Source organism: Martes martes (genome assembly GCF_963455335.1).
Source record: "Martes martes genome assembly, chromosome: 4".
Lineage (NCBI taxonomy): Eukaryota > Metazoa > Chordata > Mammalia > Carnivora > Mustelidae > Martes > Martes martes.
Genome location: NC_137891.1, coordinates 140,406,622 through 140,430,537, shown reverse-complemented (window position 1 = coordinate 140,430,537; position 23,916 = coordinate 140,406,622). Strand labels below are relative to the sequence as shown.

At 44.1% G+C, this 23,916-nt stretch overlaps 1 protein-coding gene across 1 annotated transcript; it reads left to right on the top strand.

Moving 5' to 3' along the window:
* Nucleotides 1–288: 288 nt before the first annotated feature.
* FOXD3 (forkhead box D3) lies at nucleotides 289–1,734 on the top strand (the record flags this gene model as incomplete). The annotated part of the gene is made up of 1 exon (XM_080801333.1): nucleotides 289–1,734. One exon carries the CDS (start codon nucleotides 289–291, stop codon nucleotides 1,732–1,734), a length of 1,446 nt encoding a protein of 481 aa, XP_080657459.1.
* Nucleotides 1,735–23,916: the final 22,182 nt, after the last annotated feature.

Below are 23,916 nucleotides of genomic sequence, written 5' to 3'. Positions count from 1 at the left end.
CGTGGCCCGGAGCGGCATCGAGCGCCTAGTACCGAGCGCCAGGGACAGCAGGAGTTTGAGGAGCGCGGCCGCGGGGGGCAGACGGCAGTGCCCGCGCCGCGCGATGCCGGGCTGCCGAGTGTGAGCCAAGCCGGGAGGGCCCCGAACCATCTACGTTCCCCTCCCCTTTCCCAGTCTCCCATCTTTCGGGAGCACTCAAACCCCCTTCCCCGGAGCTCGGCGGCAGCCCCTGACGACTCCAATCGTCCGCCGATCCTTCCCCGCCGTCGCCATCCACCCCGAGGAGGGATGACCCTCTCCGGCGGCGGCAGCGCCAGCGACATGTCCGGCCAGACGGTGCTGACGGCCGAGGACGTGGACATCGATGTGGTGGGCGAGGGCGACGACGGGCTGGAGGAGAAGGACAGCGACGCGGGCTGCGAGAGCCCCGTGGGGCCGCCGGAGCTGCGCCTGGACGAGGCGGACGAGGTGACGCCGGCTGCACCCCACCATGGGCAGCCTCAGCCGCCGCACCAACAGCCTCTGGCATTGCCCAAAGAGGCGACTGGAGCCGGGGCTGGGCCAGGGGGCGAGGCGGGCGCTTCCGAACCTGACGGCTGCAAGGGCGGCGTTGGCGGCGAGGAGGGCGGCGGGAGCGGCGGCGGGCCGGGCTCCGGCAGCGGCACAACGGGAGGCCTGGCCCCCAGTAAGCCCAAGAACAGCCTGGTGAAGCCTCCCTACTCGTACATCGCGCTCATCACTATGGCTATCCTGCAGAGTCCGCAGAAGAAGCTGACCCTGAGCGGCATCTGCGAGTTCATTAGCAACCGCTTTCCCTACTACCGGGAGAAGTTCCCCGCCTGGCAGAACAGTATCCGTCACAACCTCTCGCTCAACGACTGCTTCGTCAAGATTCCCCGCGAGCCGGGCAACCCGGGCAAGGGCAACTACTGGACCCTGGACCCGCAGTCCGAGGACATGTTCGACAACGGCAGCTTCCTGCGGCGCCGGAAACGCTTCAAGCGCCACCAGCAGGAGCACCTGCGCGAGCAGACGGCGCTCATGATGCAGAGCTTCGGCGCTTACAGCCTAGCGGCGGCCGCAGGCGCCGCGGGGCCCTACGGCCGCCCCTACGGCCTGCACCCCGCGGCCGCGGCGGGCGCCTACTCTCACCCGGCTGCCGCGGCCGCCGCGGCGGCTGCGGCGGCGCTCCAGTACCCCTACGCGTTGCCGCCGGTGGCACCCGTGTTGCCGCCCGCGGTGCCGCTGCTGCCCTCGGGCGAGCTGGGCCGCAAAGCGGCCGCCTTCGGCTCACAGCTCGGCCCGGGCCTGCAGCTGCAGCTCAACAGCCTGGGCGCCGCCGCGGCCGCCGCGGGCACGGCGGGCGCTGCGGGCACCACGGCGTCGCTGATCAAGTCCGAGCCGAGCGCGCGGCCGTCGTTTAGCATCGAAAACATCATCGGCGGGGGCCCCGCGGCGCCCGGGGGCTCGGCAGCGGGCGCTGGGGGCGCGGGGGTAACTGGGGGCACCGGGGGCGGTGGGGGCGGCAGCGCGGCGCAGTCCTTTCTACGGCCGCCGGGCACCGTGCAGTCCGCGGCGCTCATGGCCACGCATCAGCCGCTGTCGCTGAGCCGGACGACGGCCACCATCGCGCCCATCCTGAGCGTGCCGCTCTCTGGACAGTTCCTGCAGCCCGCAGCCTCGGCCGCCGCTGCTGCCGCCGCTGCAGCGCAAGCAAAGTGGCCCGCTCAATAGGGACGCGCCGGTGGCCGGGACCGAGGGCCGGGTGGCGGCTGCACTTCTAGTTTGCGCGCCCCGCCCCGGGCCCGGCCCCCCTGCCCAATCCCGGACTCTGCTTCTCCTCCATTTCCTCCCCCCCGACCCCTCAACACCGACCTTCGGCGGCCTCCACCCCCTCACCCACACCTAGGCTGGCGGAGCAAACTCACCGCACGCCCGCCGGGAATAGCTTGCGGTACAGGTAAAACCGAAAACCTAATTTTCCAAAAATGTACCCCGACGGCTCCTGCTCTCAGTACCGTAGGGATGGGAGGGAAATCTTTGTACATATTTGTATAAAAATTATTGACTTTCCTTTTGGGGTTCTTATTTTTTTAAGAAAAAAACAAATTCAGTAGATTTAGAGCTCTGAACTTTCATTTTTTTTGAAGGTTCACTCTCCGCAGTTTTATGTGAGAAAAAAATGTATAGAGACGTTGGGAGATTTTAAATATAAAAATTTTCAAAAGGCGAAAAGTGTCATTCTATTATAAAAGTCTGTTTATATATGAATGAATATATATGGTATTCTAAATGTTATTCCATCGTGTTGTACACAACTTTGTAAATAAATTTTTAAAATGTTCACCCTAGTGTTTTATTTAGATGTCTGAGGTAAACAATATTTTAAAATTGTATTTGTATTTTATCTTTACCAGAAATTCAAGGAGTTTCAAATAATGACCCTTTTAAACTTAGCTATGCATGATTGCAATGTAAGAAAAATTTAATTGAAGAAAGGAAAGAATATGCCTAATTTAAATCGTATTAATATTTTTCTTTTAGTTTTCACACAAAATTGGGATGTGGGTGATGATCTCATTCATACCAATCCATTAAGTCTGGCCAGATATTTCTATAGATAAAATAAGCTGCTATTTAAAAAACCAACTTAAGTCTAAACAACCACACAATCTTTTAATATTTTTTTTAAATACCAGACTTTTGTCTTCCATAATGAGAGTTCTTGGTCATTTCAATTATCCTTTCAAAAGAATGTAAATTACAAACATCCTCCATTTTAGCATTTAAATCTTACATTTTTAAAATTATTTCTTTTCATTCCTTAAGTGGATGGTAAATAAACACAGTTAATTTTTTAATGTATGTTATGGCAGTTTTATTTTTGCAGTGAAACTGTATTATCTATATTAATCTGATCAATAAGACATAATTCTTATTCTTTCAGAATATTTTCAAATAAGATATTTCTTTTCTTATGGCAATAATAAATCCACAACATAATTTTGATTCCTGAAGGATTCCTACCAATACCTCCTCTCTCCTCAACCCACAGGGTTTTGGAAGGCCAAGGAATAGGGGCCTTAAAACCCTTTTAAAAACAGGTGCACATCACCCCTCCCCTTTACCTTTATTCCCCTCTTTTCAAATCTTTAAAAAGCAAACCACAGTCTAGATTAGTGGGAAATGAGAGATCATAGGGCAGGAATGGGGAGATGTCCCCGTATATTATTTTTAATGTGCATTTCAGCTGTTGCAACCTTTAAAGTATTAAGGTAGAAATAAAAGGTCTAGACGCAGAAGGCCGTTTCCCATTCACCACCAACATATCCTCAAACGGCATCAATTCTAATTATTTTGTAATTAATTTAGCTGTTACAATTACTTATGCAAAATCGCTTTTTTATACCAGAACCGGTAGCAATGCTGCCAGCTCGGCCCTATGCGCGTCCTGCTTGCAAAACACGGCCAGTCCCTGTCGGTGGCGTCCATCTCGGCTCTTGGTCGTGGAGATGCCATCCGGCTTCGGATCCGAGCCTTATTCCTCTGCTGTCGGCATGGGCTAGGGAGTCGCTTTGAAAGACACGTCCTCGAAAATACCGAATCTGTTTTCCTGGTAAACAGTAAACATTATTGTGTCCTGAGTAAACATTACTCCTGGATCAGGGTCCTAAAATAAAACAAGCTGCCGGGGGTGAGATAGTTTAACTTGATAAACAGGAACCTGATAATCAACCTCGGCGGAGAGGCGCAAGAGTAACCTTCACGGAGAAGAGATTATGGACCACACAGTCTCCGGGCGAGTCCCTTCTAATCTCCTTTTACAAGGAAAACTAAACGGATCTAAATTTGTTTGTGTGTTGCAGCTATAAAAGTAACAAGTTGTTTCACAGTTGTGTCTGGCTAATCGGTTTTTACACAAACAGCAAATGGTACATGATTTGTGCAAACACATAGAGGTTATTTCTAATTTTAGCTGACACCCCTGGGAAAAGGGAAAGGCAGGGCTTCTTGAATTCACTTTTAGCCTCAAGAAGCTGCTGATCCAAGGCTTCTAAATGACATTGGATAACAGAGGCCTCATTCCATCCCTGATCCTTTGTTACTTATAAAATTACTCGCTCATATTTCCACGCATAGCAGCAATACCGGCCGAGCCTGAGCCCGCAGCCTGACACTCGACCATAAGCCGCCGCTTGAGATCCGCGGGGCTTTTTCCAGTGCTGCATTAGGCTGCAGGGAGTAGAGGAGTGATCCGCCAGCAACTTTCCTTCTAGTCACTTCTCAACCTTGAACTAGAGCCTGGAGATGGTCGCCTTCCTTTATTTCTTGGAGAATAGGAGACTCCCAGAGCCAGACCCCAAACGGGACGGCGGCTGTTTAAAGTGCTGGCAGATGTCTTGGAGATAGATCTGGCTGTACCCCTTTGAAAAGCTCTTTTTGGTTTAAGCTTGTTAAGCCACGAAGATTTAGAGCAGAAGGGGAAAATACAACTATGTATAATGAACGCAAGCATTTGGTATGGGGGGGGGGTGCTTGAAACTCACATTTGATGTGAACGCGGGCACCAGCGGCAAAAGACACGGAAATCCCCTTTTACATTGAGATTTAAAGGCAACACGACTAATATCAGCTTTTTATTCCACTTAGGCAGATTTATTTGTAATAAAAAAAAAGGGAAGCGGGTTGGTTTTTATTGGGGGAGAATTTTAGCTTTCGGCTACACACGAATTTAAACTGGTTTCCACCTCCTCCAACACTCATTTCTAGAAAGTGAATCCAGTTCCGAGGCCTGTAGTCCTTAGAACTTCCCCAGGACTGAGTGCCTGAGTGGGGTCCCCGCACGCAGTTCCTCTGGGAATGGGTGAATCTGCAGGTCCAGGGAAATGTGAACCTAGACTAGACCAAGATACTTGCACGGACTATGATGGGCTCTCGCTGCGATGGCGGATGTGGCCTGTAGGGGGCGACGAGCAGATGGAAAACTTACCGGTTTTGTCTCCTAGCGTCCAGCTCCAGCCCTCTGAGGCCACTCCTTGTCTCAAAGCCTCTGAACACCCTGACACCCTTGCTCATCATCAGGGCCTGGGGCATCCAGGTAGGATCTTGGAAAAGCCGCTTCCTCGGCCTGTCTTCTGAAACGGCCAGAGTCCCAGGGGAATTTGTCTTAAAGATTGGGAAGCAATAAAATTTAGTGATGAGGAAACATGGACTTGGTTGCTATTAAGAATTATATTTGAGGTTATTTATTTTACATGGTTTATATGGAGAGTCTTGGCAGTGAGGGGAACATGAAAGGTTGATGGGTGGTGGGTGTGTTTTAATGTGGGTTCCTTGAAGAACTGTCCAGAAGAGAATGTGATCTGAAAGGCAGTTCCAAAGCCATGTGTCCATTGGACTCTACTTTTGTCTGTGATGGTGGCAAACTGCAGCCTGAATTAGTCAATGTTCTCCCCTCTGGAGGTGTGGGAGGGTGTTGGAAGAACATTCTCAGGGTGCCCAGGCCCAGTCATGAGGGGGTGGGGGGCCTATTTCATGGGAGGGGATAATAGGAAGCAATGGAATGAGAGAGGCCTTGTAGAAAGTGTTTCAATCAGGGATAGGTATTTTGTGACTGTGACCTTGGACAGGCTGCTTGGTGTCTTTGAGTCTCTATTTCTTTACTGCTACAATGAGAATGAGGAGTCCACCTGATACTTGGGCTTGCAGGATTAGCTGAGTTGGTGTCAGTGAAAAATGTTTTATAAACTCTAAGGAGCTAAGGGGATGTAAGGAGTTTACTTGGTGTTTTTAATGGCTTCTGGATAGAGGAACAACTCTCTTCCAAACACCAACAGTATTTGGTTTGATTTTGAAAAACTCGATTTTAGGTGTAAAAAGTGGGTTTTTCTAAGAGGAGTCACAGAACCTATTCGAGTCCCTTGCTGCCTGGAAGGATGGAGCAAAAGAGGCTAATCATAATGGACTTTTAGAAAATGGAGTCTCCTCCCGGTTTTGAGTCCTTCCACCATAACTTGGGCCTGACCCTCGGGCCAGCTCCAGAGGCCTGGCATGTTTCTTTCTGGCTGAGTGGTCCACTTTGCTGTTTGCCCCTTTGCTTCCACCACCTGAGGCAAGTAGGGAAACAGGAGCTCTTCGCTGACAGATGCCATTTAGCACAAGACATGGACTCTGGGGTGAATTAAAGGTAGCCAGAACCTAAACTCACAGAAAAGACCACCCTCCCTTTGCGACCTTCCAACAGTTGGCAGTTGCACCTAGAGCCAACTTCTCTCTTAACCATCACCACCCCCACCCCTTGCCCTCTTAGGAATGTACAGGCAGCCATTTTCTGTTCCCCAGGAGCAAGAGCAGCCAAGGTGGGTGTGCAGAACAAGATTTGAAAAGAAATGTTGCAAAATCACCCATGAAGTCATAAGAAAGCATTGTCATCTTATTTTTTTTATTTCCCAAGGGGGTCTCTTATAACAGAATTTCTCAAAATAAGAATTACATTAATCCCCTTCCCTATTTTAACATAAAACCCATACCCAAGTCCTTCTTTTCCAGATGACGTTGGGTTTAGGCATACAGCTTCTTCCCATCAGTGCCAAGTTGGGGAGGAGGAGGGAACACTTTCATTCTCTTGTCTGAGTCCCCCCTCTCCCTGGGGGCTGAATTTCAGAGGTATTTTCAGAAAAACAGTCCTCCAGAACACCCTCCCCTCTTTTCACACAGCCCCAGAAGGTTCTGTGACTGCCCCAAGGTAACTCAGCAGCCCAAGTGTAAGCTATGGAAATGCTCAGAGGACGAAAAAGTGTTCTCTACCTAGGAAGGATGTTCATTTGAGGAAAGGAAAAAGCAAACCACAGGGCAAGCAAGGTTGGGAAGAGTAGAGAAAAGAAAAAAGACAAACCCAAAGAAGCGCGGGGCGCAGCGGGACTCAGCTCCGGGAAGACCGAAGACCTAGACCCTGGGGCCTTTGCGAGGAGCTGAAGTCCCCTGCGCCCCAACCGGCGGGAGCGCGTCTAGCCCAGCACTGGGCGGTTCTGCGGAGACCGACGGCTAGTTTTCCTTTTTGCCGCGTGATTTGGGAGGGAAAGAAGGAAGGCGGAAACTCCGGACCCATACCTCCCCTTACCCTGCAGGGCAGCGGCCCATCCACAGCGCTCCGATGTCCGCAGTCCGTCCCGTGGGTACCTCCCCATCCCTCCTACTCTGGGTCCACCTTTGCGCAAGGCACGAGGGCTCAGCCTGCGGGACTCCAGCTCCCCCTGTCTGAAGGGAGAGAAGAGAATTTGAATTAATTAAGGAGAAAACCCATCCGTAAAAGGTACCCGCTGCAGGAGTGGGGGCAGCGGAGGGCGCGGTGGGGACTCTCCTCCCGGCCCTCTGCCGCGGCGCCCCACTTGCAGGCACTTAGGGAAGCTCGCCACGCGAAACAAGTCCCCGCCGGGTGAACCTGGGCGGCCTGGAAGCCCCAGCCTGGGATCTCTGGGAAACCAAGAGGAAGTTTACTATATTCTAGTTAAGGCCACAGCCCTGGCGAGCCTTAAAAGGAGGATGGGTCGTGAGGACTGCGGAGACCCGGCCTGGGTGGTGGACAGTCCCAAGTGTCGCCACCCCGGGCCTGTTCGCCCGGCCGCCAAGGCGCCGCAAGGTCTCCCGGCCCCTGCCCGCTACCTCCTCAGCGGACTTGGCATTTGGAATTCTCCTTCCCGGATCTGCAAGAGGGGCTGCAGTGCACGCCTTTTTTGAAGAAGGGTTTTGCTTCTTTTCCTCACTCCATCCCTTCCATTCTCTCCTCTCGACACGTGCATGGTAAGAGAGACTCAGTTTTCTCCCAAAGATCAACAACCTATTTTGCAGTTACCCTTTTTTGCAAGCGGCGTGCACCTGTTATCGCAGAGAGCTTTGTGGTCAGCGCCAGAACAACTCCAAACCCTGGGTGTTCTCTTTGCTCTCAAGCTCCACCTGGGAGGCAGCGCCTCTGGAAAGCAGCCCAGGTTAGCTGCACCTCGTTGGAGCCCACTGTGCCATCTAATGAACCGTTGTCACTAATGCCCTGTGAGTTTCTTACTAACATTGCCAAACACAAAAGGGACAACTGAAATGATTTGTCTAAGCATATGACAAGCGAGGACCATGGGCATGAGGATGAGGAAGGCTGTTAATTGATCAAATCAGGTCTTTTTCAAGAGTTTGGGCAATTATTTTCTTCCCATTTTTTTTTCTTTATTCCCCTTCTTTATGTTAATGCTTTTGTAAACACCATGTTAAGTATTTTAAATGAAGGAATTTTAAAAATATTTACTAGAGGTCTAAAAGTTGTAAGAGATGTCAGGTTCATAATATAATTTGATTTTCTGGAATGTTTTCTCTGCCTTCTACCCAAAATAGCATCAGACAGTTGTACCACCAACCTAATGAGGAAACCCCCTCTAGGATACTTCAGGGTTCAACTAGCCTCTGCTTCAATTCTTCCAGTGGAAGAGGAATCAAACCTCACCAAACATTCATTGCTCTTAGGGGCATCTTTATTTGCTACACTTTCTTTCATAGAACTTGTTTATTTCTTTAGTAAAATATAGAGGATTTGAGAGTCATTTGCTTAGATTTTAATAATAAAGATGACCATATAAGATAATCATATATATATATTTTTTAAGGTTTTATTTATTTATTTGTCAGAGAGAAAGTGAGCACAAGGAGGGGGAGCAGCAGGCAGAGGGAGAGGGAGAAGCAGGCTCTCTTCTGAGGAAGAAGCCCAATGCCAGGACCCTGATGTCATGACCTGAGCCAAAGGCAGACGCTTAACCGACTGAGCCACCCAAGGCATTCCATAAGATGATTATATTATCATGTATTGGATTTTTTTTTTTTAATCTAGAAACAATATTCACTGTGGTTTGGCTTTTAAATTACATCAGCAGAACTGTGAAGTAGTAACAGCATTATATTACATTACATTACATTTTACATTAAAACTGCTGTTTAAAAGTTAAAGCTTTGAGAAAGCATCAGGGTTCTGTATTCAGTGCATGTGTTCCAGGTCTGTCCAGGAGCCTTGTTCTGAGACCCATTTGGAGACCTCTAGTTACCATCTCTCCTAGAATTGGGTTCAGACAATACTGGCAGTAAAAGTCTTTTGGGATGGTTTTAGAATTTCATGTTCTTTATTTTAACCAGAAAAAAAGGTTTTTTTTAAAAGTTAAATCATTTAATTTCTCTTTCCTTGCTGTAACCATTGGCATAATAGTTATCTCTTACCTGTCATTCAACTCAACCTTCACCAAATGAAACTAGGTTTCTTCTCTGAAAAATATTTATGTGGATTCTACTATTTAATATAAAGAAGAAGGAAGGAAAATCCCAGATTATTTGGCTATTGCCCTTCCACTAGGATCATGAGAACATGCCTTTTAGTTTTATGCACTTAATGCAATTTTTTTGCAAATTTCTATGTAGTTTGTGTGGCCCTATTGATTTAGTCTTTATATAGCCCAGTTAGCTTCTTCCTCTGCCATTGTTACAGATTATACTAGTAAGCCATCTCTCAAATTCTACCATCTTGCAAATGTAAATGTTGGTTACAAGAGCAAGGTGGTATCAGGATCAGCACAAATTAATCACAACCACTGAGAAACATCTGCTTTATTGATGGTACTTCAACAGCATCACCTTTCCACATACATCAGGAATTATGACTTTATGATAAAGTTGCTCTTGTTGCTAGAGGCAATCAAGTGCAAGTATTAATAGACTGGATTAAAAGACAAGACTAATTCCTAGTCCTAGTCCTGACATTGAACTTGGAAGTATCTGGTGGACTCTGTATTTGCCCATGTAAAGATTGTTATTGAAAACTTAGCTGAGAGATAGAGAGGAGTTGTGGTATTATAACTATCATTTCAGATTTTTTAGCCGACAGATCTTTTTTGGGTACTGTTTAAAAATTTAGAGATTTTTTTTAAACTTTAATTTCACCTTAAAAAAAACTTTATTTTAAAGATTTTATTTATTTGACAGAGAGAGAGAGACTGTGAGAGAGGGAACACAAGCAGGGGCAGAGGGAGAGGGAGAGACAAGCTCCTCGCAGAGCAGAGAGCTTGACATGGGGCTCAAACCCAGGACTGGGATCATGATCTGAGCCAAAGGCAGATACTTAACCAACTGAGCCACACAAGTGCCCCCTTAATTTCACTTTTACCTTGGCTTAAGATATCTTTTTTTTTCTTTAAGATTTAATTTATTTATTTGTCAGAGAGAGAGTACAAGCAGGCTGAGTGGCAGGCAGAGCCAGAGAGAGAACCAGGCTCCCTGCTGAGTAAGAAGCCTGGTGCAGGACTCCATCCCTGAGCCATGACCTGAGCCAAAGGCAGTGGCTTAATGGACTGGATCACCCAGGTGCCCCTAAGATACCTTTTTCCCCAAGACATCTGTCATTCCAACCTCCAGCAGTTTGAGTCCTGTATTGATATTGATAGTATATAGTGTAGTATAGGGTAGGAGCCTGAATCATCCCTCTCTACCACCACCATCCATGGGGCCCCGTGAATAAATTGAAGCCCTCCCCCACAGGACACTGAGAAAGAATCCACCCTCCACTTGGGGAATCATCATTCTAGTACAGTACAGTATATATATATGTACTATATATAGTACAGTATATTCAATATACTGTACTATAATGGGTTACATTTTATTGATTTTAAATATTCTTATATAGATGAGATGAAGTGTGAGGAAAAACTTTATTAAATTTTGAGAGCTAAAAACTTACTGTGTAAGAGATAGCTATACTGTATTTTCAAAATTCATTCCCTTGCTAAGGAGGGTTTATTATTTGAGGTCCAGAATGATATTCTGGAAAGGATATGAACTGTGGATCTAATAGTCCTAGGGTCAAGTCCTGGCTCTGTCATTTCCTAAATATGATTTTCATCAAAGTTACTTACTCTGTCTGAATCTCAGTTTCCTTATCTATAAAATGGGGTTCATAATTTGAAGATTTATTATGATAATGTTTGGAGTGCTCAAAAATGGTGGCTATTACTACTTTACAGTTTTGCTGATTTTATAGCGGTCATATTTTCATGAGGCCACCTTTATTTTTTTCCTTTGATGTCATATACCAATAGTTGTCACATTTCATATTTAAAAATGAAGTTGCTGATACCACTATCCCTTCCATCTGTTTGAGCGAGGTATCATTTTTGTGTTCTCACAACTTAACAAATGTGAAACAATTTACTCTGTAGTGCCACTTGGTAAATCACTTTTTCACTTTCAGGGTATTTTTCAGTCTTGTGGATGAGAGGTCTTGACAATAGTCATTAAAGATATGATAGCACTTTCACAAGAACAAGGACATGTGCCTTATGTCTTTGCTGAGCTCTGGTCTAGGTGGACTAATTTTAACATTTTTCTAGATCTGCAGTAAAATTTCACTAGGAGAAGTTACTATCTGCCTAGATTGGATCTGATCAGGCAAACACCTAATTTTGAGCTTGCAGACATCACCTCAGTTATCCTATCTGGTTAATGGGAGGATGTGTTATCATATAATTAAAGGAAAATGTGATAGAAATCAGATTGATTGGGGTTTGCTGCCTGGTGACTTAGACTAAGTCACTTGAAACTTCAAATTATGATAATTATTTGATACATACGTCTATTTAGCTTATTCAAATTAAACAAATCAACACCAAAGGTATGAGAAAGAGAGAATGAAAAACCACTGAAATGCAAAGCTGCCTTTAATTCTTTCCAGGGGTTATGGTGTAATGTGTAAGAATGGTGTGAAGTTGCTGTTTCCAGTTAGTCTTGTTTCCTTTTTGTATTTTTAAAAATTTTTTAAAGATTTGTATTTATTCATTTGAGAGAGAGAGGCAAAGAGCACAAGCATGGGGAGATGGAGAAGCAGACTCCCTGCTGAGGTAGGAGCCAGACGTGGGACTCGATCCCAGGACCCAGAGATCACGACCTGAGCCGAAGGCAGATCCTTAACCATCTGAGCCACCCATGCACGCTTTTTAAAATTTTATTGAAAGATGTTATTTATTTATTTGACAGAGAGAGAAAGAGCACAGTCAGGGGGAGTGGTAGGCAGAGGGAAAGGGAGAAGCAGCCTCCAGGGATCATGACCTGAGCTAGAGGCAGACACTCAACTGACTGAGCCATCCAGGTGCCCCTCCCTTTAGTTTTTTTTTTTTTTTTTAAGATTTTATTTATTTATTTGACAGACAGAGATCACAAGTAGGCAGAGAGGCAGGGGTAGGCTGGCTCCCTGCTTAGCAGAGAACCCGATGCGAGGCTCGATCCCAGGACTCTGGGATCACGACCTGAGCCGAAGGCAGAGGCTTTAACCCACTGAGCCACCCAGGCGCCCCTCCCTTTAGTATTTTATAATGTGAGCATCTTGCTACAGAAAATGGGATGGGATCTCAGTGTTTAAATATACTTTCCTTATATTTTTGTACAATATAGCCCCTAAATACAAGCTAGTTATTACATCTGGTGTTCAACCAAGAAGACATCAACCTCTTCTAACAATGAAGAAAAAGCTATTAGATCAATGGAAGATGGTATGCTTGTATACAGTTAAGGGCAACTTGAAGGGATTTTGTGACTAATTTTTCTTATATTTGATTTTTTACTTGACATGTTACTTTATAATCTAACTCCTGCACAAAATGCGATTTCCATCATAATATCTGCCTTACCCGGGTTGTTCTGGGAATCAAATGAGATAATATATGTTAAAGCACTCTGCAAAATTCAGTGCTATAAACTATAAAATGTTTCTGTATTCTGGACCAGGACTTGGCCAGCCATTTACATGTTTTTATTCTGTGTTTTCACACAGAAAGTGAATTGTGGCTGTGTACAGAACAACAATCACTGCGATAATAATGATAGAAGCTAAGAAGATTGATTAATTGACTACTTCTGACATGCCAGGAAATGTGTTTAGCACTTTGCATGGATTATCTAAATTAGATACTGCTTTGGGTAGAGTTTGTCCCCTTAGATTTTTATACTCCGGGCCCTCCTAAGGGTACCTCAGTTTCAGATATTGTATATACTTTCTGGGAAACCTGTAACCAGTATTTTTTCTTCTGATACAGCTGAATTTTTTAAAGATTTATTTATTTATTTATTTGTTTGAGAGAGAGAGAGCAGGAGGAGGAGCACAGGGAGTAGGACAAGCAGACTCCTTGCTGAGCGTGGAGCCCAACTTGGGGCTCAATCCTACTACCTCAAGATCATAACCTGAGCCAAAATCAAGAGCCCACGCTCAACCAACTGAGCCACCCAGGTGCCCCTGATACAGCTAAATTTAATAGCTAAGAAGGGCTAGGTGAGAAAATACTTATTTCCTACTATTTACAATGGGAGAAATTTTCATTCGAGGACATGTGAAGTTTTACCTCCTTTTTTCCCCTAAGATTTTATTTATTTTTTAGAGAGAGAGTGCACATACATGAGCATGAGCAGGAGGAAGGGCAGAGGGAGAGGGAGAGAATCTCAAGGAAACTCCAAGCTGAACATGGAGCCTGATGCAGGACTTGATCTCACAACCGGGAGATCATGACCTGAGCCAAAACCAAAAGTCTGACGCCTAACGGACTGAACCACCCAGGTACCTGGAAACTTTACCTCTTATTCACTCCTCTCCTGAGGGAGGGAGGAGTACTTATCTGATTAATGAGTTTAGAAGAAGAGCTAAGCATTTGTGGATCAGCCACTCTTAACACATTTTGGGTTGCCTGCTCTCAGAGAGGACACATTCAGGTTTTCAGCTTCTGTCATACCATGACCTTAGCAAAATATGTTCTTTGTGGTTGAGGCCCACAGCTGTTTAGTGCTCCCAATGACTAGGTAAATCTAACTAGTTCAGCAACTGTTAGCCAGTTCACTTGGTTGCACATCATTTAAATTTAGATTTCATTAGAATTAAAACTAATATTTCTTGTCTCTGACACCTTCTCAGAAGGTTCTAAATTTGGTGAGGGAAGAGAAAGGTTATGAATGAACTACTTAAAACTCTAACAAAGAGGGGCGCCTGGGTGGCTCAGTCATTGAGTGTCTGCCATTGGCTCAGCTCATGATCCCGGGGTTCTGGGATCAAGCCCTGTATCAGGTTCCCTGCTCCGTGGGAAGCCTGCTTTTCCCTCTCCCACTCCCCTGCTTGTGTTCCCTCTCTTGCTATGTCTCTCTCTGTCAAATAAACAAATAAATAAGATCTTTAAAAAAAAAACAAACAAACTCTAAGAAGAGACCGTATAAGGGAGTGGTTAAGAGCACAGGTATGAAAATAAATTTACCTAATTTCAAATTTGGGCTCCATCACTTTTTAGCTATGTTACCTTATGCAGGTTACTTAAATTCTCTGTGCCTTAGTTACCTTATCTGTAAAATGGGGACAATAATAGAACTTACCCTCATAGTAAGATTAAATGAATTAATACAAGTAAAATGCTTAAAACAGTCCTCAGTATATCAACATTCAATAAATGTTAGCTTTTCTTATTATTATATTAACACTAATAGCCAAAGGATACAATCTAAATATTTGCACAAATAATTTGCATTCAGCTTTTAACTTGCCTTCTTAAAAAATGTTGATTCACTGATTATCAGCACAGGGCCCTTCTACTGCTTCATTCTCTGTGCTAACTATGGTAATTTACTCTTTTTCTTCCCCCTTGCCACAATCCATAGAAATGAGTCTCACAGTGACATCTCTTAGGGATACTTTTAGACTTCTTTGCTGTCTTCAAGCTAGTCCACGCTGCTTGCCCTTATTTCAGAGCCCCAATGGCACCTTGCTTATCCTATACAATTTCACAATTAAATGTGTGTAATCATATGTAATGGGATGCTGAATAGGACAGGATTTTTTTTAAAAGAAAAGCACCTCAGTGTCTCTTCTTAGGGTACAACTGTGTTACAGTAATATTTGGGGAAGCATATTTAACGTTTTATCATGCAGAATTTCAAACATACAGAAGTTGAAAGAAGTTCTTTAAAAGATTAAAAAAAAATTTTTTTTAAGTAATCTCTAAACTCATAACCCCAGGATCAAGAGTCACATGCTCTACCAATTGAGTTAGTCCGGTGCCCCCAAAAAATTGAAAGAATTTTACAAGCCCCTGTATACTCACCATCCTACCATTAACATTTAAAAAAAATTTTTTAAAGATTTTATTTTTTGAGTAATCTCTATACCCAACATGGGGCTCAAACTCACAACCCTGGGATCAAGAGTTGCATGCTCCACCGACTGAGCTAGCCAGATACCCCATTAGCATTTTAATACACTTCCTCTATCACAGAATTTCCAGCCATTCATCCTTTCATCTATCCAGCCTCCCACCTTATTTTTCTGGTGCATTTCAAAATGGGGTGTTGCAGCAATATTTTGAAATGCTAACCTTTGCTTCTTTCCTTGGAATTCCTGCAACTCCTCTCTTTCCTGTCTGAGAAGTGTGTGTGTGTGTGTGTGTGTGTGTGTGTGTGTGGCTGAGTGAAGAAGGGCTTCTGAGCTTGAAATCCAGCTTGGGCTTGAAATCCAGTTTTGCCACTTACTAGCCATGTGACCCATGTACCTTTACTGTTACTTAGTGACCTAATTTGTAAAAGAAGTAATAGTAATACCTACCTTATGAAGTTGTGAAAATGCATGTAAAGTGCTTGCAATAAGTGGGTGACCTGCAGATACTTGTAGAGTACTAACTTATGTTAAGAAATTTGTACATATTAACAAATCATTTAATCCTCACCAAAACCCCATGAGGTAGTACCATTATTATAAAATGTAGTATATATTTGCTATTACTATTTGTTACAGCAGAAATTCATAGAGAAAAATCTCTGATTAGTTTTTTAAAAGATTTTATTTTATGTTTTTATTTTTTATTTTTTTAAGTAGGCTCCATGCCCAGCACAGAGCCCTAGGGTGGGGCTTGAACTCACCATCTTGAGATCTAGACCCGAGCAGAGATCAAGAGTCAGACACTTGGGGTTCCTGGGTGGCTCAGTCGTTAAGTGTTTGGCTCAGGTCATGATCCCAAGGTACTGGGGTCAAGCCCAGCATGGTGGGGGTGGGGGGGGGGGTCCCTGCTCAGCAGGAAGCCTGCTTCTCCCTTTCCCACTCACCCTGCTTGTGTTCTTTCTCTCACTGTGTCTCTCTGTCCAAAAAAAAAAAAAAAAAAAGGAGTCAGAACTTAATCCACTGAGCCACCCAGGTGCCCCTAAAGATTTTGTTTTTAAGTAATCTCTGCACCAAACAGGAGGTTCAAACTCACAATCCCAAGATCAAGAGTCTGGTGCTCTACTCATTATGCCAGTCAGGTACTCCTCTGCTTAGTTCTTGAGTTTTATTTTGATTTTTTTTGAAGATTTTATTTAATTATTTATCGGAGAGAGAGCACACAAGCAGAGGGAAAGGCAGGCAGAGGCAAAAGTAGGCTCCCCGCTGAGTAAGGAGCCAGATGTGGGACTCGAACCCAGGATCCCAAGATCATGACCTGAGCCGAAGGCAGGCACTTAACTGACTGAAGCACACAGGCATACCGGTTGTTGAGCTTTAAAACGAACATTTTGAAGTACTTGGCAAAAACAATGCCATGGGAAAGAAGCTTTTTGAAAGAAACTGGGCTCCTTTCCTGTCAAAAACCTATGTACCCAAGGAAAAAGTTTATGTCATTATTAATTCATTTTGGAACAAGAGATAAAGAGTTTCACCTGGCCAAATTGTGTAAAATGTCCTAGTCATGGGGAGAACAGAGGAGAAACAGCGAGGGAGAAGCCAATGATGTTATTTGGGGACCTGCCCCAAGCCAGACTAATTCCTTGAGTTGGGGTAAATATCCCTCTGGATGGATTTGGGAATTGGACAACAGAGGACAATTAATGCTTTCTACGAATATTTTTTGGACTCTTGCGATGCAATCTTGTGTGTGTGTGTGTGTGTGTGTGTGTGTGTGTGGTGAGAGCACTTAAGAATTACTGTCTTAGCAAGTTTGAAGTATATAATGCAGTATTAACTATAATCACCCTGCTTTAAGTTAGATCCCCAGCATGTATTCATCTTATAATGGAAAATTTGTATCCTTTATCGGCATTGCTCCATTCCCTCCCACCCTCTTCCAGTCTTGGCAACCATTTTACTCTCTGCTGGTATTATTTGTTTGAATTTTTTAGGTTCCACATATAAACAGCATCATATAGTATTTGTTTTTCTATGTCTGGCTTATTTCATCCAGCATAACATCCTTTAGTTTGGTATTTATGATTTATAATAAGAAATATATATTTTGGTCTTTCTTTTGAAATCCCATCCCTCTCTCCAGTCCAAACTAGACCATCATCTACTACCTCAGGAAAGGGAAACTATAAGAAACAAAATAAGTTAAATTTTTGGTTTTTGAGTACCAAAACCCAAAGACATAACAAAACAAAGAAACAAAAAACATCTTTGGATGAGTACAGTTGTTTCTGGTTTCAGAGAAGATATACATTTTCTGGAGTGGAAGAGAGGGATAGTCCTAGGCAAACTGAGACAGTTGGTAATCCTAGTTTGGCAGGGAGGTTACTCTGCTTCCAATTATACGTTGTATTTACAAAATAAATTGTGTTGTTAGGATAAATTAAGGACTTTAATTGCATATTCTACTAATAGAGGCAAAGTTTGGCAGTATTTCAGTGTTCTTATTATATATGACATAAGCAGATAGCTGGAACTCCCCAAAGTTTTATGGGGGATGCTTTTTCCACGCGTTATTGACTTGAGTTGGCTGTAATGTTCAATTGCTACCATTTTTTACAAGTTTTTATTTACTTATTCATTTAAGTAATCTCTATACCCCAAAGGGGGCTTGAACTCATGATCCCAAGATCAAGAGTTGCATGATCTTCCAAATGAGCCAGTCAGGCAGTCCCAATTGCTTCTGTTTTTGCATTTCAATTTAAAATTATTCTAAGCAGTTTACATAACTAAGCTGTATAAAATATATATTATTATCAAATTGTTTTATATAACCCTGTTTATTTGCCACAGGAAATTGGAAATAACTATAATAAGTACAAGTAATATGGAGCTGTGGTTGAGAGCCCAGGCTGTGGAGCCAGACTCGGTTTGAATCCTTGCCCCTTACTAGCTGTATGATATCGGACAGGTTCCATTTCTTCATCTACAAAATGAATAAAATAGTATCTACCTTAAATAAATAAATATTTTTTTAAAAATGGGGATGCCTGGGTGGCTCAGATGGTGAACCATCTGCCTTCAGCTCAGGTCATGATCCCAGGGTCCTGGGATGGAGTCCCACATCGGGGCTCCATGCTTGGCAGGGAGTCTGCTTCTCCCTCTGCTTGCCACTCCCCCTATTCATGCTCTTCCACCCTCTCTTTCTCTCTCTCGGACAAATAAATAATACATAAACAAATCTTTAAAACAGTATCTACCTAATAAGGTGGGGTGAGGAAGAAATTAGTTAATACATGTAAGGTGCTTATAATAGTGCCTGGCACAAATAGTAGGCACTCAAGAATTATTAGGCAATTTGCAAGTTCTTTTGCCTGATTAATGAAAACTCGAGTTTATCCATAATTCACTATTTTCTTTTTTTCTTCAAGATTTTATTTATTTATTTGAGATAGAGAGTGAGAGAGAGAGAGCACGAGTCGGGGGCAGAGGGACAGGCGGAAGCAGGCTCCCCATTGAGCAAGGAGCCTGATGCGGGGCTCAATCCCAAGACACAGGGACTATGACCAGAGCTGAAGGCAGATGCTTAATGGACTGAACCACCCAGGCACCCCTATAGTTCATTATTTTCATAATTAAGGCTTCACAAAGAGTTGGGGAGGTAGGTTAGAATGTTTTCTGAGATGACACATTGTTTCTTCTCCTAACTTTTAATAGGACTGTTCTGCGGACTGAATTGTGTCCCGCCCAAAATTTGTATGTTGAAGTCCACCCCCAAAGTGATAGGAGTGGGGTACTAAGCAAATAGGACCGATGACCTTGTAAGAAGAGGAAGAGACAACAGAGACTCAGGCTGTATCTCTCCCAACACCCCCAACCGAGGCACACCCCGCCCCCGACTCTCACGAGGAAAGGTCATTTGAGGACACAGAAGGTAGCCATCTACAAACCTAGAAGAAAGTTCTCATGAGGAACTTATCCCGACAGACCCCGATCTGGGACTTTTAGCCTCCAGGGCTGTGAAAAAAAACAAATTTATGTTGTTTAAGTTACCCAGCCTGTGGTATTTTGTTATAGCAATCCAAGCAGGGTAAGACAGATTGTTAATTAATGAGTACTGAAGACTGAGGGAAACCCTTAAAGTTGCAATTATTTGCCAAAGAATGGGCACATCACCCCAGTTGTCTTACCCCATCCTGCCCTACACAAAGTTGCCTAATGACTGAGCAGAATGATGAAGTAGAAGGAAGACATGCTCCATTGGCTCAACCCTGCCCCTCATCAACTGAGTGATTTGGGTCAAGTCTTTTTTTTTAAACTATTTATATATTTATTTGAGAGAGAGAGACAGAGAGATAGCAAGAGAGAGAGCACAAACAAGGAGGAGAGGGAAAAGCAGGCTCTGCTGAGCAGGGAGCCTGACATGGGGCTCAATCCCAGGGCCCTGGGATCATGACCTGAGGTGAAGGCAGACGTTTAACCTACTGAGCCACTCAAGTGCCCCGGGTGACTAAGATTTTTGTGGCAGGAAAGGAACAGTATGATCGGAAAGGATCAGGCTGCCATGGAAACACCAATGCAAGATACCTAGCCAGAACTTTAGTGAGCAGAGAGGTAGGTCGGAGGAGGACTTCTGGGCAGACAGGGATATGTAAGGAGAGATCAAGATAATGAGTATGAGTTAGCCACATGAATGGGGGTGGTGTAAGTGTTGGTACACGTGAGAGAAGGTAGACAGGAAAAACAGTACAAGAAGGAAGAACAATGGCTCAAAGGCAAAACAGCATGGTGCTTTCAAGGACTTCAATATGACCAAAGCATACAAAACACTTTCCCAAACACAATCTTGTTTAATCCAACATGTTAAATCTTTCACAGTGTACCGGTTAGAATGTGTTCATCTGGGGGTGCCTGGGTGCTCAGTGGGTTAAAGCTTCTGCCTTCAGCTCAGGTCATGATCCCAGGGTCCTGGGATCCAGCCCCGTATCAGGATCTCTGCTCAGCAGGGAGCCTGCTTCCTCCTCTCTCTCTCTCTCTCTGCCTGCCTCTCTGCCTACTTGTGATCTCTGTCTGTCAAAAAAATAAATAAAATCTTAAAAAAAAAAAAAAGAATGTGTTCATCTGCAAGGAAATGAAAACATGACTAATGCTGACTTAAACAATGAAGACATTTAATTATCTGGAGGCAGCCAGTCAGGGCTAGTGCTGTGATTCTATAATGTCATCAAGAATCTGGGCTCTTCCCATCTTTCTGTTTCACCATCCTCAACTTTTGGTCATTATGCATATTAGTTTTGGTAGAAAGAATAAAGGCACCTCCCCAAGATATTCATATCTGAATACTTAGAACCTATGAATGTATTAACTTCTCTTATAAAAGGAACATTGTAGATTTAGCTTAGAATCTTGAGATGGGAAGATTACCCTGGCTTATTCAGGTGGGACTAATGTAATCATGGGGTCCCTATAAGAGGGAAGCGGGAGAGTTAGAAAGAAATGTGTTGATGGAAGCAGAGGTCAGAGAAACAGGGATTTGAAGTTGTGCTGCTGGATTTGAAAATGGAGGAAGGAGTCATGATTCAAGGATGAAGGCAGGCTTTAAAAGCTGGAGAAGTTCTGACCTCCAAGAACTGTAATATAATGAATATTTTTTAAGCCATTAAGTTTGTGGTAATTTGGCAATAGAAAATTAATACATCACCCATGGTTGCAAGATGGCTGTCAGAGCTCCAGGGATTACTTTCATATTTAATGCAGGGAGAAAAAGTAGGGCTTAAAAGGGCAGAGCATGCTACATCTATCCCTTTTGTCAGGAAAGAAAAAACTTTCACAAGCACCCTAACCAGCTGACTTCCCTGTATACATCATTGACTAGAACTTGGACAAAATGGCTACTTCTAGCCATAAGGGAGGGTAGGAAGGTAACTCACTCTCCAGTCTCATTTGTTTTGTAGATGGGTTCAATTCATTATTAATGAAAGCACAAGAGGTTATGCTGAGGTGTAGGACCTGGGAGTATGTGACTGAAGGTTCCTGTCATCTGGGAGAAAGGGCCCTGAGAAAGTCTCGGTCCTATGTGCTGGGTTATCATTCATCTTCAGCAGCCTGAGGCATAATGATACGGTGCCTCAGAAACTGGGACTCTCATAACTGGGGGTTCAGGTACTTTTGGAAATTGAGAATGGAGAGATTTAAGAGTCTTTGATGGGGAATGCTGGTAAATGCCTTGAACCAGAGCCATAGGAGGTTTGCGTTCTCTATAAGCCAGTTCCTCCTGTCAGGCATTTGTGGAGGTCAGGCCTGCTTCAAGACTACAGGAAGTGAAAGCTGAAAAATTATAACCCTAAGAAGGGCTCTAGAGAGCACAGAAGAAGGTGAGAGCTGGAGTAGGGAAGGTAACAAGTGAAATCAAGAAAACTAGGCATTATTTTTTTTATCAGAATTTACCTGTTTGATAGCTCTCTTATCAGGGGGCAGGCTTCTCTCAGTGAGAGGCCATGGTGAGATTGGTGATCATAGTCAAAAAAGCTCGGGTAGATTCCTTGGTATAGGATGGATATCTGGGCAAGGGATATGACAATTACAGCTTCTGGTAAAAGTTCATAAGACTGCTTTAGTGTACCAAGAGGAACACACAGCACTGAAAACAACACAGAGTGACTTTGGCAGGGAGACAAAAGCTAAACAAAAACTAAGCTGCCTTCAGTGGGGATCCCCCTCATTGCCATTGGCTGGACCATAGGGTTCCCCTGCTAGTTCTGGCTGTTGGACAGAAGTTTGTTGGAGTGGACTCTCCACATATCCAAGTGGGAGCACCATCCTTGATCCTCACTAAAGATACACTATGTATGCATAGATAAATACATGCAAAGATGATCGTTGCTTCAGTCTTTGTAAATAACAACAACAACAAAAGCATAAACCATCTAAATGTCTGTTTGAAGGGGCCTGCTTAAAAAAATTATGGTATATCTGTATAATAGGATGCTCTAAGGCCACGTATATGGCTGATGTAGAGTAAATTACGTATTATATTAAGAGAATCAAGCAAGACACAGAGCAGTGGCTACAATATGCTCCCATTGTATTGCCTGTTTTCTCTGTGAATGAGGACCGAAGATTTTGGAAGGAAGGAAGACACATTTTTTGCTTGTTCTAAAAAAAAATTTTTTTTACCAGATGTATGATGCCAGTTATCTATTGCTATATAACAAATCATCTCAAAACTTAGTGACTAAACAGCTATCTAATTTGTTTATGATTCTTAGGACAGCAATTAGGGCTGGGCTCAGCCAGGCAGTTCTCCTGGTCTTCTCTTGGTCATGTGGTTGAGGTATTCTGGTGACTGGACGAGAGCTGTATGATTTAAGATAAACTCACTGCTGGCTGTCATCAGAGACACCTGTCTCCAGTAGGTTAGCCTCAGCTTCTTTTTTTTTTTTTTTAAAGATTTTATTTTATTTATTTATTTATTTATTTATTTTATTGACAGAGATCACAAGTAGGCAGAGAGGCAGGCAGAGAGAGAGGGGGAAGCAGGCTCCCCACCGAGCAGAAAGCCCGATGCGGGGCTCGATTCCAGGACCCTGAGATCATGACCCGAGCTGAATGAAGGCAGAGGCTCAACCCTCCGAGCCACCCAGGCGCCACAGCCTCAGCTTCTCAATACAATGCCTTTGTTCAGAGAGGAGCTGAAGCTACAAGGCTTCTTGAAACTCAGAGTCCCAGAGATACTCACACAACACTTCTGCTGCATTTTGTTAGTCAAAGGAAGTCACAAGACTAGCCCGGATTCATGGACTGAGGAAATAGACTCCACCTCTTACTACAAGGAGCTGCAAAGACTTTGTGGCCATTTTTTTTTTTTTAAAGATTTTATTTATTTATTTGACAGAGAGAGAGAGAGATTGCAAGTAGGCAGAGAGGCAGGCAGAGGGAGAGAGGGGGAAGCAGGCTCCCTGCTGAGCAGAGAGCCCGATGCGGGGCTCGATCCCAGGTCCCTGGGATCATGACCTGAACGGAAAGCAGAGGCCTTAACCCACTGAGCCATCCAGGCGCCCCTTTGTGGCCATTTTTAATCTACCACATTCACACATTACTTTTTCAAATAGAAGGTTACTTAAATAAAATAATGCCAATTGTAATAAATTCATAGGATTTTAAGAATTGGGTGTGGGTGTCTGACTGGCTCAGTCGGAAGAGCATGTGACTCTTGATCTTGGGGTTGTAGGTTTGAGCCCCTCATTAGAGGCCTATATTACTTAAAAATTTTTCTTAAAAAACCTTTTAAAGAATTGGGTGAAACCTTGGAGATTATCTTATACAAAGCCCTCTAATTTTATAGGAAGGACACTGAGGTCAGAAAGGTAAAGTGTTTTGGTTAAGGTAAGCCCTCTAATTTTATAGGAAGGACACTGAGGTCAGAAAGGTAAAGTGTTTTGGTTAAGGTAACTCAGTGGTAGCATCAGGAAAGAACCAGATCTTCTGACTTCCAGTCTCCTGCTCTTAATTCCACAGTAAGATTTCCTTTGGCCAGCAAAGCTTATTAGTGACCTTCGTTCAAGACAATATGACAACTCTGTAGCCCTACTGCTCTTGTAGTTAAGAATATTAAAAGTTGGGACACCTGGGTGGTCCAGTTGGTTGAGCATCTGTCTTCAGCTCAGGTCTTGATCTCAGGGTCCTGGGATGGAGTCCCACATCGGGCTCCTCACTCAGCAGGG